General features: G+C 46.5%; 1 protein-coding gene across 1 annotated transcript in view; it reads right to left on the reverse strand.

The window, feature by feature from the left end:
- Window positions 1-660: 660 nt before the first annotated feature.
- The window catches only part of CSTPP1 (centriolar satellite-associated tubulin polyglutamylase complex regulator 1), an 85,216-nt gene continuing 68,682 nt past the window's right edge, over window positions 661-17,194 (reverse strand). Inside the window, exons 4-9 of the mRNA XM_055715379.1 lie at window positions 16,428-16,512; window positions 10,900-10,985; window positions 8,203-8,398; window positions 6,517-6,626; window positions 2,702-2,765; window positions 661-2,205 (exon numbers count right to left, since the gene is read on the reverse strand). Coding sequence (XP_055571354.1) covers window positions 2,025-2,205; window positions 2,702-2,765; window positions 6,517-6,626; window positions 8,203-8,398; window positions 10,900-10,985; window positions 16,428-16,512 — 722 coding nt within the window. The 3' untranslated portion in view covers window positions 661-2,024. The remainder of the gene's footprint in view (window positions 2,206-2,701; window positions 2,766-6,516; window positions 6,627-8,202; window positions 8,399-10,899; window positions 10,986-16,427; window positions 16,513-17,194) is intronic.

Raw genomic sequence — 17,194 nt, forward strand, 5'->3', positions numbered from 1 at the left:
AAGATTATTTTTTTTAGCTTCTAATTACATCATCAGCAAAAAAGGCCCAGGTAAAGAAGTACTGGAATGGTATTTACAGGATCCCTGGTTATTTTGTTACCCAGCTTTGGACTGAGGTTTAAGTCCTTCGCTGTGAAGTGAACTGAGTTGCAGCAGTGAGTGAGGGCTGTCATTCTAGTCCTGTTCAACTTGGCTCTCTGCTCCTGGCTGTGAATTTAACAAGGGCATGTTTTTCTCTTCTTTGGACTGTGGTGTTGAGGATGGGGTAATAAGTGTGTAACCAGCCTTCTCCCACCTTATTAGGAAAAAGAGCTGGGGCTGTTTGGGCCTCTCCTGCCCTGTTGAGGCCGAGGGGCTGGGAGGGAAGGATTACTCTGCTGCTGTACGCAGATGTTTGGCTGCTGTGGTGGGGCAGGAGGGGGGTCACCGCATCTTTACCCCCAGTACCTCTGAGGGGAGCCTGTCCTGCCAGGCCAGCGGGCTAGCACGGTAGCAGCCCATTGCACCTGCACAGCCACCTGTCCTTGCCCGAGGGGAGGGGCTGGTGGGCCCCGGGGGGTACCACCGCCAGCCTGTGCTGCTCCTGCCCACCCGGGACTGTTCCCCCGGAGCCTGGTGGAGAGGGGGCTGGGCAGCCCAGCAGACCCCAGACGCAGCAGAGGCTGTAGACAGTGTGCTTTATTGTGAGGCTGTCGGTATTCACTGATGGTTGGGAGAGAAAGCACAGTTCACCAGCATGTTAATAAATAAAATAACTTACAATAAATAAATAACCCCTCCCACTCTCTCCACAGGTGAGGCTGTGGTACAGACTCAGCAGTAGTTAAGGGATTAGGCTTAAAATAGCTCCAGCATGTGTTGAATCCATTCAGCTTAGGGCCGCTCTGAGCTTTGGGTTATCAGCTCCTGACAGCCCACGCTGCCGCATTTTATGAGCAGGAGAAGCAAGGAGGCTCCCACACAAGCAAGAGAAACTAGACTTCCCCAGAAAATAATGGCTATGCAAGCTGAGGCACAGGAGCTGGGCTAGGCAAAGCATTCAGGGCTGTGGAGGCCAAACTGTTGAGTAAAGTTACACATTAACACAACAAGATGCTACTCCTTTTTGTAGTTGTAAGGGCTATGCTATGATGCTCTAACAATGCCAATATTTACAAAAAAATACCCGGGATTTGTTTGAGAACTGCTTCCTTCTCCCCTAGTGCTTCTGCCCCCCCAACCCCAGCAGATGCTGTATATGTCTGCAAGCCATGCCACCTGTGGCCAAGGAGTTAAAAGACTTCTTTATCCCTCCTCCAGCGCCTCTGAAGCTCAGTTTTCCAAGTGACCTTAAGATGCTGTTGGAGGTGGTAGGAGGCCTCACAGAAGGGAACTCGATACAGCAGAGGAGCCAGACAGCACCACGCAGTACTTGCTGCGGTCTGGCTTACTTGCTGCATTTGCTTTGGCAAGTCTTGGACACATGGAGAAGGAAGCAGAGACAGGTGGCATGGCAATACCTAAGCCCTTTTCTAGGAATTTCTCTAGCTTTGATCATACACAGGTGCAGCTTTACTAGGAATAATTACAACAGAGCAGGAGTGCAGAGCTGCTGCTGGCGATTTAACCACTCTATTGTCTAGGCCAAGTCTGAACACAGCTACACAACAAACCACTGGCAAGCGGCCTGCACTAACGCTGCCACAGCTCCAGCACAACCATGAGGGAGAGCCCTGGTGAGAGAATACCCGGCTATTTCCAAGTGGAGGCAGAGCTAGTGTCGCTGGTTGGTCTTGCCTGCCAGCAGAGGGTAACATAGCTCTGCGGCTGGAAATAGCTTCTGGGGAGGAGCTAGGAAAAAGGCAGAGTTCTTCCTGGGGAAGGGATGGGTGGACCTGGTAATGGGGACTGGCATGGCCACACGCACACTGGTGATGTGGGCAGAACCCACCCACCATCAGAGCAGATGTTCTGGGAGGAGGTGTCGTTCCTCCCGTGAGTTCTGGAGAAACCCAAGATGGGAATGGTGCCCACCCTTACAACCTTCAATTTTCAGAGGAGTCTGTCTCTTCATTTGAGCCTTCACTCTCAGCATCCATTTTTCGCCGGTGGTGTAGAGCTTTCCAGGGAGAATTAATCCTGGGTGAGTTACGGACAGGCAAATTGGCTGCATCCCCACTGGAGCTGGTGGGACCAGAGATGGAAATCCCTGAAACCCGAGCTACCCTGAAAGAGAAAAGACAAAGGTAGCCTAACTTGTCATCTCCAGCCATAGCAGTTTTGGAGTGACCCTGGGAGGAGGACTTATTCACAAATAGCACAGGGATGGAAAAACTTTCATGACACAGAGGGGGAACACCTTGCACTAGCACCTGCCAGACTCGTGTGAATCTTTCCTATTTAAACAGATTTTTGTTCTGAGCAGAGCCTGAGTCCTCCAGCACCCCCAGTTTTTATCATGCAAACAAAATTTCCCTGTTCATTAGAGACTACTGCTTCCCCTAGATCCTTCTTTGAGGTAGTTTTCCCCTCTGTTTCTGAAGCCTTTTTTAAGGATTTTGTTAGCTGCACCAAGGCACCCTGAAGAAAGAGGCCTTCTCAGGCTGCTTTGCTAGCTTCTCTTGTTTTATAGTAGAGCAAAGGAACAGGGACAGTACTAAAGTCTCCCTTAGCATGCTAACTTTAATCTCTTGCTTTACCTACTTTAGGCAACTCCACTTACAATTTCTCAAGTTCCTGATCCATGGCAGGGTCCAGAAACAAGTCTCCTTTATCTGGCAAAGCCCCTGGAAAAAAACAAGGGAAAGCATCAGAGCACAATTAGGCTATTCATTCTTAAGGAAAAGTGCTCAAGCCATAGCAGCATCCAGAATACGCCCTGCAAGACAGAGAAGACTCTTCCATATACCTAGTAAAGAAAGGGACACAGTGTTGAGGATCACGGACAGATAAAGAATGAAGATAGAACGTGTCCAGAGAAGGGCAACAAAGCTGGGGAAGGGTCTAGAGACCAAGTCCCGTGAGGAGTGGCTGAGGGAGCTGGGGGGGCTCAGCCTGGAGAAAAGGAGGCGCAGGGGGGGGGGGGGGGGGGGGGGAGCTGGTCACTCCCTACAGCTGCCTGACAGGGGCTGTGGGCAGGGGGGGTTGGTCTCTGCTCCCAGGGAACAAGCGACAGGACAAGGGGACACGGCCTCCAGCTGCCCCAGGGGAGGTTCAGGTGGGGTACCGGGAACAATTCCTTCATGGACAGGCTGCCCAGGGAGGTGGCTGAGTCCCCATCCCTGGAGGTATTTAAAAGACATGTAGATGTGCCACTCAAGGGCCTGGTTTAGTACTGGACTTGGCAGTGCTGGGTTGACTGTTGGGGTCTATCTTAAAAGTCTTTTCCAACGTAAATGATTCTACGATTGTATGATGACATGTTCTGTCCCCTTCATATATAGGCTGTAGCTGAGCTCAGACTAAACAGGAGGCACTCTCAGTAGCCTCACCTCTCAGAGAACTTGAAGAGCCCTAAGGATTGGCAGTTTCCATTGGCTATACAAAACCACTGAGTACTGATTGTCAGCAAGATGACTTTGGGCCTCTGCTAATTGCAGTCACCAGTCCCATATCCTATCAGAGCAATAGATACGTTGTTGTCTGTGCCACAGCCCGAAGCATGCACTGTATCACCCCGGGAGATGCGTACTTCTGTGACACCTGCCTTGTGGTGCACTGAGCCTGGGGATTAAAACACTCCACAGATGTAAGACTATTGCTTTCTTGCAATTCGGGAAAGTCAGGCCTGACTGGTGCACGTTTAGTCTACAGGAGTAAGCCTGGATGGACTGTGCTCTAGCTTTGCTTGCTGTCTGGGTGAGAGCATGAAGGGCTGGGCTGGTGATTCAGCACCTTCTCTCGGCGTAAGGTGGGCATGCTCCTTTTCACATTTGAAACCCCATTCAGGATGAAGGACATGGCGTAATCCAGAACTGGAACAGCTGGTTGATCGTCCTTGCCCTTCTCTGAAAGGACACTGGCAACTCAGGAAGAGCCCAGAAAGGAAGATGGGGCTCTTAGGAAAGCCTTCCTTTCTAATTCTGTAACAAACCCCACCTTGTACAGGGGTCGTGGGAGGGTGTGATCAGCCAGCAGAGAGATGACAGGAACAGCCTACCATCAGCCTTGATAGTGCCACTGCACACCGGGACAAAAACCCACTTGGTAATCTGTACCGACAGTGCAGTGAGGCATGCTCTTCTTTCTCAGGCCTGGGTGCTTCACTTGGTACCTTTGGGAAGGGGCTTTGTACTCCCTGTGGGGACACAAAACTGGTTACTGGCCCTGGCACCTTGCTCTTGAACAAGGGGCTGGAGAGCCACCTGCCTCACACAGGCGAGCTGGCAGCAGTCATCAAAAATGTAGCAATGAGTGCCTAAAACTCAGAACCAGTTTAAACCAGGACTGACTCCCCCACTTCTTCCCATTCTTATCTTCCCTTCCTGCAAACAAACACAAAAGCCTGGCACCTCAACACAAAGTGTCAGGAGGTCCAGTGAAATGCCTCAGCCTGCTCCTTTTCATGGGTTCAACTAAAAGAAAAAGCAGCTAAAGCTTAACTTGGTTTTGCACTTGCAGAATGCACCGCGAGGTCTCTAAGGCACAAGAATTACTTGGGAGAGTCAGTAAATAACACTTAAAGGGTTCACAAATCAACATTGACACTGGAGCTAGGCTGCGGATTCCAGTCTGCCTGACAAACTCACCAGCGCTGCCCCAGCCTGAACGAGCCGCTCTAATCCCTACACCGATCCTGCAGGGGGGCTGCTGGCTTTGTGAGACCAGAGGGAGGACCGGCATCCTGACCGAAAGCTCCTGTGCCTGAAACTGCCCTCGCTGAAGGGCTTTGGGGAGCTTGTGATCCCCTACAGACCAAAGACTAGTGAAATCACCCCTCTGGGGAGATAAGACACCAGGAGAAGAATCCTCCTTTCCTTGCCAAGATGCTAGCACCTGTCAGACTTGTGGCTGCTGCCCTCCTCCTCTCGAGAGAGGCCTCAGCAGGAGGCTGGCAGAGGGCCAGGGGACAGGCCCACATTAATGGAAAATGAACTTTGTAGATGGCACAATGGGAGCCGTGGGCAGGGTGGTGGTTGGGGTTTTTTTTCTGCTCATCTGTTTTATTTGCACTTGACTAGAAGTGGATTTTGTAGGGCAAAGGAAAAAAAGATTTTGCTTGCTGCAATCCAGGCATATTTTGCTTGCTGCAATCCAGGCATCACCTTCCCCAGTGAATACACTGCTGCTTAAGCCTGTTTGCAGAGGGGATTGCAGGGCTGTATTCACGCACCTTTGATATATAATCTCCGTGTTGCTGGGTAAGCGGCCCTGCCCCAGAGGAGCATTAGCAGCTTAAATGGTTTGCTGCAAGAAGGGGCTCAGCCAGGGAGGGGACACACTTACTCTCCTATGATGCACACCTGTGCAAAAGAACAAGCCCACAGGCAAGACACACCTTTTCACTGAGGTTTGTCTTTGTAACAGAGGGACTGGCAAATACTCAAGCCTAGTAGAGGGAGAGGATAACTACCCAAATCCAGAGAAAGCCTACCCTTACTGCCCAGATGATTTCCTGAGTGGAGATGAGTGAAGATGAGTGTTTGGGCCTCCACACATTTAAATGTACCTCCCAGATACAGCCTTGCCGAACACAGAAAGTGATTTCTCTTCCCCTTTGCAAGTGGAGGAAGAGCACAAGCAAGGCATATGGGAGCAATATGGAATTGTGAGTCTAAATTATGTATGGACTACATACTGTCCTTTGCCAATGCAACACTTCGCTTTCTTGCTCTAGGACAACACTGACCACCACAATATGGAAACAAGAAGTGAGAGTGAGCTTGGTAAATCCCTCTGGTTCCTGCAGCAGTGTGGCACAGAATTTTGTAGCAGTTTGTGTTTTATGATTTTCAGCAGGCCAGGGATTAATATACTAGCAAGATTGCACTGCCTTGATGGGAGATGGGGAAGAAGTGGGAAAGACTGGGCTTTGAGTCTTTGAGCCAAGGAGGCAGCAGAGGTTTGCCCATTAGGTCCTCCTCTTCTTGTAGACAAGAGCAGTCACCTAAAATCTGGAAGAATGAAGGGCTAAAGTATAGGATTGGACTTCAATTCAGTACTGTCGACAACAATCAGCCACCGTACTTGTCTCCTGTCCATCTCTGCCCAACCTTTATAGCAAAACATGTTAAAACAACAGTTCTGCTAAAATGATCAGCTATTGAAGAGGTAAAACATTCCTGGTTTTTTGTATCTAATTTTGTATCTAATTTTATCCTTGAAGGCATTTTGTATCTAATTTTATCCTTGAAGAAGCTTCACAGCTTCAAGCAGACAGTAAGGCACAGTGTTGTTGAATCCGTCAACACAAAGATGAAAAACTCTCCCTCAGTCTCTCCCTGACAGTGTAAAATCTGGGGCATAATTACAGAGGAGATTCCACAGAAATGGGGAATTACTGAATATCTAGAGCTGTACCACTCACAGCAGTCTTACCTAGGGCTCTATTGATCCCCTGATCCTTTGCAAGTGCCATAAGGAATCCATAGAAGGTCAGTCTCTGTGCACTACTCAACATTTCCTTCACAAGAGCAGATGGTGGACAGCTAGGAAAAGAGAGATAAAGAGGTCATCTTATCTTTTAAATTATCGACTTCCCCCCCCCCAAGATCAGCTCAAACTGAAGAAATAAGCCTTTTATTTGTACTAACTCTGTGAGGTTGCCCTGACTCAATTTAAAACAAGCCACCAGCCTTGTTGAGCATTACGTCTGCTCCCCATTTGCTACGCAAGATGTTTGAGCTGGGATACATCCCTAGGAGCAGTCTTACCTATCTCCATTCCAAGGATAAGGAGAAAGCCCTAGATTCTCTCAGAGGTGTGCACATCCTGACTCTCAGCATGTTCTTTCAAAAATCAATTGGGAAATCCTTTCTTTTAGAAGACAATGAACTTTCATGAGGGTTGGTATGTTATCACCCTTTTATCAGTGATAGTCATCCAAGGGGCAGGAAAACCTCTCCAATGATAGCCTAAATATGTCAGAAAACAATATCTAGGTGGGGACTAAACTGACATGTCTCCTTCTTCTACCTTAATCCCTGGCCCTGATTTCTAAGCAACAGCATCATAGTGATTCTTGCTCTTGCCTAATACTCCTTAAAGAATTTAATGCAAAATAAAACTGCCTCATGAAGAGGAAGTGTTCAACAGTCCATGGTGTAGTGGCACCTCGGGAGATCTGGGTGTGGGCTGACGATCTCTCAAGCAAAGGTGGTTACCAAAGCCTGGCTAAGTACTGGGCTACAGGATGAAAGGCTGGGAATGGCTCCCCTTCCCAGTGCTGTGCAGAGCCTGACCTACCAGACAGGCTCACAGTACCCTTCCCATCTGAAGCTCTCGGGGCATACAGGGAATGTAGAGCTTCTGTTATTTAGAAGAACAAAACAACCTAGCATCTCCATGCTTAGATATCTATAGTACTGGACAGCAGTTCAGCAGTAATTTCGTGGACCATGAATTTGGATTCAGGCGCCTAAAGCAGGAATCAGGTGGAATCTGTGTCCCGAGTCTTTTTGTGGATCTAACCCATAACCTTCTAGCAGGGCACGTGCTCGCTACCTGCAAGAAACGATGGAGAAAGTGTCTGTCAAAGCTATACAGTAAGGTCTGGTATTGCTCCATCCCCTGCTGAGCTAAGGCTAGTCTCGTGCCTGGGATCTGTAACTGGAGACAACAGCCCCATCGCAGGCTCGGGTACAGACTAGCCGTGTGTTCTTCGCTAGGTACTAAGCCTTCAAACTCCATCCACCCCAGTGGGCCTTTCCTGTGCTTCAGCACCCAAGAACACAACTGCACTTATCTCCTCTAGTTAACTCATGATGATAGATGGACCTTTCCTTGATGAAAAGTGTCAACACAGAAGTGAGAAGGAAAGCAGAGACCCAAATCAGTCCATTACTTCAAGAATCAGCTCAAATCCCATGTTTCTTAGGTTCACAAAATTGTTTCTATCCTTCAGTTAAAGCGGTTGGGCTATGATCTCTCCCTTCATGCTTCTTCAATGAGATCTATTTGGAAGTTACAGCTTGTTTAAAGTCCTGTATTTCTTCACAGCTCCAACCTTACAAAGGGTCTCCAGAAACACAGACTTCAAATCTGTGTTTAGGACTCTGTTCGTACCTGTATTTTGATCTGTCACACAAGGACTCTAGGCACTGGTAGAAGAGAGATGCCTCTACCCCATCAAGTGGGCTGCAGTCATTTGGGGGTTGGCGCTGCCGATGTTGCCCGGAGGATGATGTTGGCACAATCACAGTATTTGGATTCTTACCAGCCAGCAGATCTTGATAAATGGCAGCCACACTTTCCAGAAACTCTGAAAAAACCAGGAAGTGACTTAAAACTCTGGGCTATAACCAGCAAAGCATCCTCCTGACCTATCAGACCTGGGATTAAACTGTCATTCCCTGCTTTGTGTCGTACGTAAGCACCAAAAGGAAATAAGCACAACACTACAGCATCCTGCATATTCAGATCATATGTTAAGCAGGCACAAATGGCCATTTCCATAAAACTTGCTGGCTTCTTTCATGTCAGAACGATCCTGAGAGGCCGCTCACTCTGTTGAACAAGGTTCTTCTCAAGGAAACAGAGGCTAGCTAGCACATGGGTAAAATAGCGGTGTGTGAAAGCTGATGTCAAACGAAAAACTAGTTTGCAAAGTCTAAAAAGTTTTCCTTCTCCATCTCTTGCTACTGATTTAAGAATTCATCCAAGTTGGGCACAAACTCTATGGAACTGCAACAGGAGGAAAGAGAGCTAGTTAGTTAGGGCTCCCTGCTGTATCCCAGCTTGTGTCTGTGCTGCTCCAAAGTAAATATCACACGGGATCTAGAGGAAGGGCCAGGGCAGGTCAGGGCGAGAGTTGGCGGAAAGCCTCTCCCCAGGCTCCTCATACTAACCACTGTTTACTGCAAGAGTCTAATTTTAAACAAGTTTGTTTATGGATGTGGTCAGTAGTTTACAAATCTAGATTCCATTTGGAGTGGTTTGCACGTGTGTGGGTTGGTGGGAGAGCGTAGGGCAGGCTGCGTGTGTGCGTTGTGCCTGGGTGAACAGGACAGGGGTGGGATGTTTGAGTGTGTGTACACAAGGGCGGGCTTGTGAGGGCTCCAGTGGCATTGAATTCCTGAGTGAATGGAAGTGTAACTCCGTGCATGAGGCGGGTGGAGAGGAAAGGCAAGATGTCAGCGGGCCCTGAGGCTGTGCTGGGGTTATGCAGCTCAGTGGAAATATTTGTTATAGCACAGAAAAACTTTCCAAACACATTTTCTGTCCCTGGCTAAAGACATTACAAGCCTGGTTCTGCCCAGCCCCAAATGGACTGTTTTTCTTCGATGAATTGTCATGGATAATGTGATATGCACAGGGGTGTTACAGGGGAAGTACATACAGAGAAGTACCGAGAAAAAGAGATTTTTGTATTAGGGAGAGCAGCTGACTCTTAACTGCCAGAAAGATGGGAACTGACAGGTTGGATCAGATCAGCAGGCCACCCAAGACTACTCTCTGACCACAGATGCTGCTCCACAACTTCCAGCCAGTTTCCCCCCGTAGCCAGACCGGTCCTCTTTTGCCTGGTCGAGGCAGTTCGAGCTGCGCCCATCAGAGGGAGCTATTTAAGTGCGAGTGGGCAGAAATCCAGGCGCTTACCTTGCCTTTACAAAGTGCTGCGGCTGGGAGATGGGAGGTGGCACCCCAGCAGCCCCCCCTGCTTGGGAGCACATCTAGCTTTGATAAAAGAGATGCTTCTCTCTTTTTGCTCACTTAAGAAATTCCCTGAAGGAAATTCCCTTTCCTCAACCAAATTTTAGGGGGCCTAGGACAAACAGGCCAATGTATTTTTAAAGCAGTCTCCCTTGCACAGAACAAGCTCCTGAATACTCATCCAAGTTCCTCCCTCTCGTCCCCTGAACCTTGATTTAAAAAAAAAATAGCGGGTTTTTACAGATGTGTACGTGTGGGTGAGCACAGGTAAATATACACACACAAACTAATATTATTTGATTTATACTTCTGTCAAGAATTTTAAAAGAAGTACCCCATCTAGTTAAAACTCAAACTGGGGGAGAGGGGTAGAATATGATAAATGAACAAAAATATGGAGAAGGTAGATGGGGATTAACTGTTCATTTTCCCTTCCAACTTGGGGCTCTCAAATCAAACAAGAGAGGTGGTTCTCCAGGGGACAGCGGGCAGACCTGTGCAACTCCTTGCCAAATGGTGTCGTGGGGGTTACAAGTTCATGTGATTTCAAGGGGAGGCCAGAGAAGTTCTTGGGAGAGGAGTCCACTGGGGGTTAGGAAATTACACCCAGTTCGGAAACTCCCTGAGCTGAAACCAGCTCACAGTTGGGAGAGTATTAGGGGGAAGAATTGTATCCATTTGTCCAGTTCCTTTTCCTTCCAAGGTACCAGCTGGTGGGCTTTTCTTATCCTGTCTCCAGCAGGGACCAATACTTTGGAGGCAGAAATGCTGTATTAAGGGGAAGAATAAAAATGTTCCTTGTAGAAGTTAATTGTTAGGTGCTAATATACTCTAGATAAAGCTGGAAATCTATGTCTCAAGACTAAGACAAATACATGCATAAGCCATAACAGTTACAGGTATCTTGTTATTCTCAAAGATATGGAACATCCTTACGAAGCCTCCTAATCTCTTGGCATCAGTGATGCCTCACACCAGTGGATTTCATTATCTATAAATTTTCTGTGAGAAACCATATCCTTACAAGTTTCAAACAAGTGCAGAGATTGGGAAGCTGTACAGTTGTAATGCTATGCTAGTGGGTGAAGTCAGCAGCTGCCCAGCATTTACCTGAGTAGTAGAACTGGATCTGGAAAGCAAAGAGGAAATCGGAAAAAGACATCAGGCAATCCATAGCATCGTCCATCAGCACAATCCTGCGATAAGATGAGAGAAACAGTTTAGCAACTACAAAAGAACTAAAGTCTGTAACCAGGAACCCCAGATCTAGAGAAAGTACAGCTAGGGAGCTACGTGCACCTGAGGATTGCTAGTGCCTTGGCCCAGTATGAGAGGTTAGGAGAGAGAAATGGAACACCCGCTGCTGCATGGATATGGCCACCCTAATATCAAATGAAGGCAGCTTAAGAACCTGCAGCGAGGACAGGATCCCGAATGTCCATGCTATCACATACTTCAGCTACAGTGTGAACAGAGTAGTGTGACATGGACGTCAAGCATTCAAAGCGTAATGGACACGATGGAACGAACACTTGCATAAAAACTGCACGGCTGGTTCACACAGCTATACAAAGAATAACTGCTATAGACAAGACAGTTAAACAAGTATTAAACTGGTGTAAGTGGAATGAGACTGATGCTGTTCCTCTCCATCCTAGAGTTCATCAAACTATATTTTCAGATTTGTAAGGATAACAACAGTTAATTCTCAATCTATATGCAAACTCCACCTGACTATGTAGGCAATAACATTGCACCAACAACCAGCTTTCTAATTACACACTGTGAACTGCCTATCCTCCCTTCCTGATGAATGAATCGGTCTCTTTTCTTATCTATCAGGTTTATCATTTGACTATCAGGTCAAATTTCACAGAAACTGAAGAATTCTTGGGCCAGGGACAATATCTTCTTTCTCTCTGCTAAGCCCCAGGTGCATGCAGGGAGCTACGTGCATCCCTATTGTGAAGCATACTTCATGAATATGGAAAGTTATCGATCGAGGCCATAAAGATGAAGTATGAGTGATGGCAAAGTCCAACTCCTTTCAGGACAAAATTCTGGATTTCAGAAGTAAGTTTGGGCAAAGACATAAAAATAAATATAAAAACAATGCTGTGGTCACTGCTACTACATAAGGATGAAAAGGTCAGTCTCTGAAGTGGGGAAAATCAAACTGGTGCTGATCAATGACAGCTCAGACTGGAAAACAGAAGGAAACACTCCACTGTGATGGGAAAAAAACAAAGTATTTGAATGATGCTAAAGAAAGGTAGCTGGTGCTTCTTTTCAGCTGTGTGTAGGTCTAGTGATCCTATACAGTCAGTATCTGGCATATCATGTCATATGAGAAAGATAACCAGTTCATTATAGCCAAAGTACAGGTCATCTAGTAGGACCCTTTTGAAAATGGAGCCAACTACAATCCACAGACCAACTCCTGCAGCATCAATGGTCTAAACACACCGCTGGGGAAACACTCTTCCGTGTCACGTAAAAGACTCCAGGCAGCTGTGTGGGAGGCTGACCTAGAAGAGTTACAGGATCTTGCAAGACTTCCCTGCCACTCAGACCAGTTCTGTTCACTGTGGCAAAATCAAACATGTAGAGCAGCTTGAATTAATTATCTCAAAGAAGAAAGACTGAGGCTAAGAGGGTCCCCAGGAGAAAAGCCAGTATTTAAAACAAAACCCTTTGAAGATGTCAAAGTGCTTCTGATTTATTTATTATGTTCCAGAAGCCTCCTCCTCCTCCTTCTGTCTAAAGAAGCAGTAGCTTCAGTTCTTAATTCTCACTAATAAGCATGTTACTGAGATCGTCAGTGGCCACATCAAGGAAATGGCTTTGAAGCTGGCAGACAGAACATCCTCATCTCTCAGGCAATACTGCTCAGCCACTGGTGTTTCCAACCACTGTTTAAACTCTGGAAACACGATGGGCCACATCGCTGATGAGCTGCACTCCCTCCTTTGAAATGACGGTCTGTCTCCCAGATACCCTCAAAGCATAAGCTCTGAAGCTTTTTCCAGTGCATTTCTCCATCCTGGAGATGCAGGAGAACAGTGGAGAGGTTTTTTACGTATCTGTTAGGCAGAAAGACAATATTACATCACCTTTGTGACAATCAACTCATTTCACTTGTTAAGTCTAAAGCCACGGTCAATGGCTGTGCCCTGCAGCACCAAGTCCCAGTTTCTTACTCAGAGAGCATGAGGAAGCAGGCAGAGGTTCTGAGAATTTGCTGGACATTTCTTGCTGTAAAGACAGTGAGGAGCCTCTAGGGAAGACTGTATGGCACATATGTGACAGAGGAGTGTCTAAATAGAAGCAGGTGCACTCTGGTGCTGGGTTACTGACTCCACTTGGCCCAGGAGTCTACACTCCGGAAATATTGAGAAGTCTTTAAATCCAATACTATCATTTATGAGGAGATTGACTGCAGCTGGCTATTCCCCCACATAGCCAGCTGACCGAGCAGTCAGGGAAGCTGGGAGAGCATCATATGCAACATATCGGCACCTCTTCCCTGAAATATCCGGCAAGGAGAAAATCCTAGCCAGGGACTGTAACCCAGACAGCAGGATCACAATTGAGGACAAAATCTGAAAGTCTGAACTTGAACTCAGAACAGTTGATCGGGTAGCTGATATTTCAAGGAGTTCTATATTAGTTCTTTCTTGTCTAAATTAGACTTCAAACCTCAGGGGCACAGATATATTTACGAAGTTAGTTGTCGGCACTCGATGATTAATGAAAATCAAGGAGAAACTTTGGAAAGGACTGAAGAAAGATGCCTACACTTGAGGTGAAGGGTGTAGTGGTCTTTCAGGGTCCAAGTAGGTTTGGCAGGCAGGAAAGCCTTGCTACTGTGCCAATGGGGAAACTTTACAATCTACCGATTGCAGTTAAAATCTCAGAAACCCAGACTAAACAGGATGTCCCCAGGACAAACTCTAGACCAGGCAAGCTGAAAGGGCTTTTACTGTTCTCTGCTACCATTAAAGGCTAACCGACACAATCTGTCTTAAGGCCAGGCTGGCTCAAATGAGTCTTCAGGGACTTGGTTTGTTTACTGGTATATGGAGGCAAAAATAAGCAGAATGTACAAAAAGGGTAAGATCTGCACTGTCAGGCAATCTTTTTAACAACTGGGGTACAGACTTGGAAGCCCCATTTCCATTAGCACTGATCAGTGCAACATGAGGTCCTATACCACGTAAAACAGCATAGGAGCTGTGAACTACTCCGCTCTCGCTACTCAAACGCAGGCAGCAAATTCCTTGTGTTTCTATCACAAGAGAAAAGTCAGTGCTCAGGCACAGATCTTGAAATCTTGGCATCAAACCAGAAAATTCCCGTAATTTTCTGTCCTTCTGCAATTTCAAGATTCAGAAAGCCAAAAGGTGTCTCTGAAGATCAAAGGTAGAGCAAAATCTTCAATCTGCTAATGGCTATAACCCTTTGAAGAAAAAAACACCCAAGAAACCTCAAAGCCTGGTTCTTTTTTGGGGATGACTTCTGCATTTGTGTAGCACCAGTAACAGAAAAATGGAGCACTCTGGTATCTTACAAATAAAACCTATATTGTCGTAGCCTCTGCTCTTCTGCTCTGACATTTCCCGATCTTACTCCCAGTGTTTGTTATCAGTGCATAGCAACAGCTCCTGGATGAGTGGAGTACACCATGCTGCGAGATCATCTCAGTCATGCAGCACTGAGACTGCAACTGCTCTCTTCCCAAGAGCACCAATAATTACACAGGTCCTGGCTGTATCAGTGATTGCTGTGGCTGCTCCTGCCGCTACTTCAATTCCTTTCCCAAGCAAATTAGTAACAAAACCGCTGGGGGTGTGCAGACTGTAGGAGGAACAATGTCAGTAAGTTTGCATGTAACATTCATCCTTTTTGCAAGGACTCGGTCAACTGGTGCTGGAAGACAGCCTGCAGAGTTCACCTTTCTAACTGGCAGAGACCAAGGAGGACAATGGGAAGTGTAGACCAGAAAAAGGACAAGAGAGTGAGCAACAACTGGAAGGAAAAAGATGGTTTAGCAATATGACAAGTTTTAATTAAAATTGTTCAACTAGATTAGCTTGCAACAGAATAATAGCAACGTGCAAGGAAATCTCTAGCCAGCCAAAAGTAGGAGTGAGGTCATCCCCACCTGAGCCTGGGTGCCTCTGACAGAGATCTCATTTCTCTCCAACACCTGCTCCCAAAGCTGGCTTGTCTGTCTCTACAGCGCACACACACACTACAGTGCAGCAGGCCCCTGAATGGGGCCTCTAGTTTACAACAGCCTTGTGGATTAAATTCCTTGACACAAACATCATAACATGTGTAGATACGCTGAAGTCTCCTTTCATGCACCATCACAAATTCCTGCTCAGCTCAGCTGGAGCCCTATGAAATACACACCAGTGCACGGGACTGGTGCTGGTGTACCTCCATGAAAGGAAGCAGCAATATATCCCTGCTACAGGGTTAGCATTCTTTTGTAGTCTGGCACTGGAGGCCAAGCAACTGTACTCTGCAGAGCCCCAAAGGCCCAGTGATGAGCTAGAGGGAAAAGTGGTGCTCGACTTTTAGTTTTACTTGACCCAACACGGTTTTAACTGCAGTTCAATTCAGATAGCAGCACACAGAAGCCAGGAAAGAATTCAGAGAATCAGCCAAGTGGAAGCACTAGTAGATGTAGAACACTTCTTTTTTTCATTTTCCTTTTTTAATATAATTTTCACGGGACTCTGATGCTAAAGAAAGATAACAGAATGACAAATAGAAAATGAACACCTTTCCAATATTTAGGCCATGAGCAACACAGGCAGCAGCTAATCCTGACGATGTGCCTGGACCCTGTTTCCAAATGTCGTATCTGAGTCCGTGAATAAAGTTAAATTTCCATGCCCCCTCTGCTGAGATGGCTAGGAACAAGAGCATTTAATCAGTAAACTTGCTGTGATTATATGTGGGGGGTGTGTGTGTGTGAGCACTCCTACTGAGATCTGAACTGACCCCCCACCCCAACAGATGCATATACCTTATTACATTTTCACTATCAGATAGTTAATAATCAACTGCCTGGGCTGGACTGGAACCAGCAAGCACTAACAGTAAAAAACTCCGTATCACACTATCAGTGCCCTGAGCCATCTATCTGCTTTAAGCCCTGTCTAGATTAAAATAAAATTTCAAACAGATTAGCTACCATGTTTGCAGCTAACGTACTTTAAAACACTGGCAATCCTTCAGAGGTTAGTAGCTTTTAAACGTGACCAACCATAGGAAGCTGGGTTGAGAGGTAACACCTTTTAAAGATGGTAAAGAGTATTTGAAATGGAGTTCAAAATCACGTCAGTTAAAAACACATTGGCTAACACTCTTCTATATGCAACTCACCTTCTGAACACAGAGCCAGCAGCAACCTTCTGCACTGATATTTCAGTCTCTGTATACCTTAAATATACACTCTCATTGCTAGAAAAACACCCTGTTCTTAACCTTAAAACATGGTATGTCTTTTCATCAAAAGCTTAAAAGGTGAAGGTCCCTGTCCATACTTTTACCCACAGATGTAGTTCCTAAGCCCCTGCGCATAGGACTCATCTTGCCTTAAAAAAGAGAGAATGAGGACCCACCTTGCTGCTTTCTGAGTGAGTTCCATTGGGAAGTCGGGGCAGAGCAGCTGCAGCAAGCAGTGGTATTCCTGTGCTGTCAGCAAATCTGCAGGGAAAGAGAGGTGAGAACATCATAATTCTTTTTACAGGCTGTTCCCTCCCCTTGCTTCCTTTCCAGGAAAAAAAGCCTCATGTTCCCTTCGACTCTCAATTTGAGTAGACTGGGTGCTAATGACAATTTAACTGCTCCCTAGGCCCTCAGAGCTGGGCTCTTCAGATGGAGTTTCCAGCAAAGACAATCAGAAAGAGGCCTGATAAAGGGGAAATTCCACTGAAGAGGCTCCTGCAGAGAAACTGTTAACAGGTAGTGATTCCGTGTGAAAACAAGGTAACCAAAACAGGGCAGTTTCAAGTAAGAACAGAGTTTGGTTTGACTTGAATATAACCATGTGGAAGAAGGAATCATTTCAAAGTTGCTTAAATTTGCTGAAATTCACTGGCATGGTGACATTCTCCACAATACGCCTGAAAACCATCCGCAGAACATCTGGCAGCTGTAACAAAGGCAAACAAGGTTTTTGGGTTGTGTATGGAAGGCTACACAGTATAAACCACAGATGTTATTACTTCGGCATTTGGTAAGGCAGCTGGATGGTCTCTTTTGGAATAATGTGTACAAATCTGGTCACTGTATTATAGGAAGCACAGAACGAAGATCCAAAAACCACAAAAACCCCAATCAAATGATTCATGTTTTAGAGAACAGCTTTGCAAAAGACTGGTCAAGA

This window comes from Falco cherrug, chromosome 7 (assembly GCF_023634085.1).
Source record: "Falco cherrug isolate bFalChe1 chromosome 7, bFalChe1.pri, whole genome shotgun sequence".
NCBI classification, from domain to species: domain Eukaryota; kingdom Metazoa; phylum Chordata; class Aves; order Falconiformes; family Falconidae; genus Falco; species Falco cherrug.